This window comes from Haliaeetus leucocephalus, unplaced genomic scaffold (genome assembly GCF_000737465.1).
Source record: "Haliaeetus leucocephalus isolate CR32 unplaced genomic scaffold, Haliaeetus_leucocephalus-4.0 Scaffold333, whole genome shotgun sequence".
NCBI lineage: Eukaryota > Metazoa > Chordata > Aves > Accipitriformes > Accipitridae > Haliaeetus > Haliaeetus leucocephalus.
Window position 1 is genome coordinate 94,547 of NW_010972769.1, and position 1,803 is coordinate 96,349.

Consider the following 1,803-nt stretch of genomic DNA (forward strand, 5'->3'; position numbering starts at 1 on the left):
CCCCCCCAGCCCCATCCTCTCCTCCGGTCACGAGCTGCTGGTTCAATTCGTCTCGGACCTGAGCGTGACGGCCGATGGCTTCGCCGCCACCTACACCATCAGGAACCGGGATCAGGCACCGGACCCCGGCACCGATCCGGCAAATCCCAAATCCAAGGGGGGTGGGAAGGGGAAAGTCCCCCCCGGCCCTAAGACGGTGACACCAACTGCCACCGTCGCCACCGTCACCGCGACCCCCTGTCCGCAGCGATGCCGGCGTGCCGGGACGCTGCAGAGCAACTTCTGCAGCAGTGACTTCGGTGAGGACACTCCGCTGCCCTCCCCCCCCCCCCCCAAAAAAAACCCTGGGGTATGGGGTGGGGGAGGCTGAGGACCCCCCAAAATGGGTGAGATGGGGATGGGGGGATGGCTGAGGACCCCCCAAAGCCGGAGTATGGGGTATGGCCGAGGTTTTGGGGTGTCTGAACCCCCCACCCCCACCCTGTGCCGGCAGTGCTGACCGGGACGGTGAAGTCGGTGTCGCGGGGCCCCCCCCAGGAGCAGGGCTGGGCCGTGGTCTCCATCTTGGGCCTCTACAAGTCGGGGGGTCTGGAGGTACCCCAACCAGCCAAGGGGGCCACCCTGCGCCTCCAGCTGCCCTGTCGCCTCTGCCCCGGCCTCAAGAAAGGTGGGTGCACAATGGGAAGGGGGGGGGTGCCTCTGTGCCCCCTCCATATCCTGACACCCCCCCCCCCCCAAATCTTTTCCAGGGTCAAGCTACATCCTGATGGGGCGGGTGGGGGCGGATGGGGGGGCTGTGCTGCCCCCCGAGGCCTTCGTCGTCCCCTACCGCCAGCAGCAGCAGCAGGTTTTGGGGAACCTGAGCAAGAGGCCATGTCGGGGGAACCCCTGAGACCTCCCCCCCCCGCCCCAAATTTCCCCCCCATATGCAAATAAAGGGCGCAGAGCCGGAGGGCGTGAGTGATGACCCCCCCATCCCCACTGCCACGTCACCGGGTGGATGAGAGCCCCCTCCCTTCCCCCTCCACCGCCCCTCCCTCTCTGAGGGGGGGGACACGACACAGAGGGGGTCCCCCCCCCCCGGGGGGGGGCCCCATGGGGGGGACCCCAGCGGCCGGACTGCCCGCTGTCACCCCCCGCCCCTCCCCCCTTTAAAGCCCTCGGTGAGGCTCCTTTTAAGAACGGCCAAGGGGGCGGGGTTTGAGGGTTGGGGCGGAGCCTGCTGGCAGACGGAGACGGGCGGGTGGACTCGGGCTGAGTGCGCGGGGGGGCGTGGCCTCCGACAGAGGGGCGGGGGGGCGTAGGGGGCGTGGTCTCCCGCTGAAGATGTACGGGATGGTGGGGCGTGGCCTCCAGCGGAGAGGCGGGGAAAGGGGCGTGGACACCAGTTGATAGGCAGTGAAATGGGCGTGGTCTCCGACGGGGAGGTGGAGAAAAGGGCGTGGCCTCTGCCAGAGGGGCGGGGGGGCGTGGCCTCCAGTTGATAGGCAGAGAAAGGGGCATAGTCTCCAGCAGGGAAGGCGGGGAAAGGGCGTGGCTACTGGCAGAGTGAGGCCGCAGCAGAGGAAGAGGCTGTGGCGGTAGGAGCTGAGGCCGCTGTGGAAGGGGAGGGGGGCAGAGGGGGGAGGGACTGCCTGGGGGATCCCCTCGGGGCTGGTGCAGTCCCCAGTGTCCCCTGGTTTCACTGCGGTGCACCTGCTGGATGTGACTGAGTGGGGACGCAGGGGGTGGGGATGGGGGGGGATGAGGGGGGGGAGGACAGGGACCCCCTCCATCTTCCTCCACCCCCCTGCCATCCCGGCG

The 1,803-nt window shown here is 68.8% G+C and overlaps 1 protein-coding gene across 1 annotated transcript in view; it reads left to right on the plus strand.

Moving 5' to 3' along the window:
* The window catches only part of KIF1C (kinesin family member 1C), an 11,492-nt gene extending 10,600 nt beyond the window's left edge, over positions 1–892 (plus strand). Inside the window, exons 10-12 of the mRNA XM_010571499.1 lie at positions 10–299; positions 494–667; positions 750–892. Coding sequence (XP_010569801.1) covers positions 10–299; positions 494–667; positions 750–892 — 607 coding nt within the window. The remainder of the gene's footprint in view (positions 1–9; positions 300–493; positions 668–749) is intronic.
* The last annotated feature ends 911 nt before the right edge of the window (positions 893–1,803 follow it).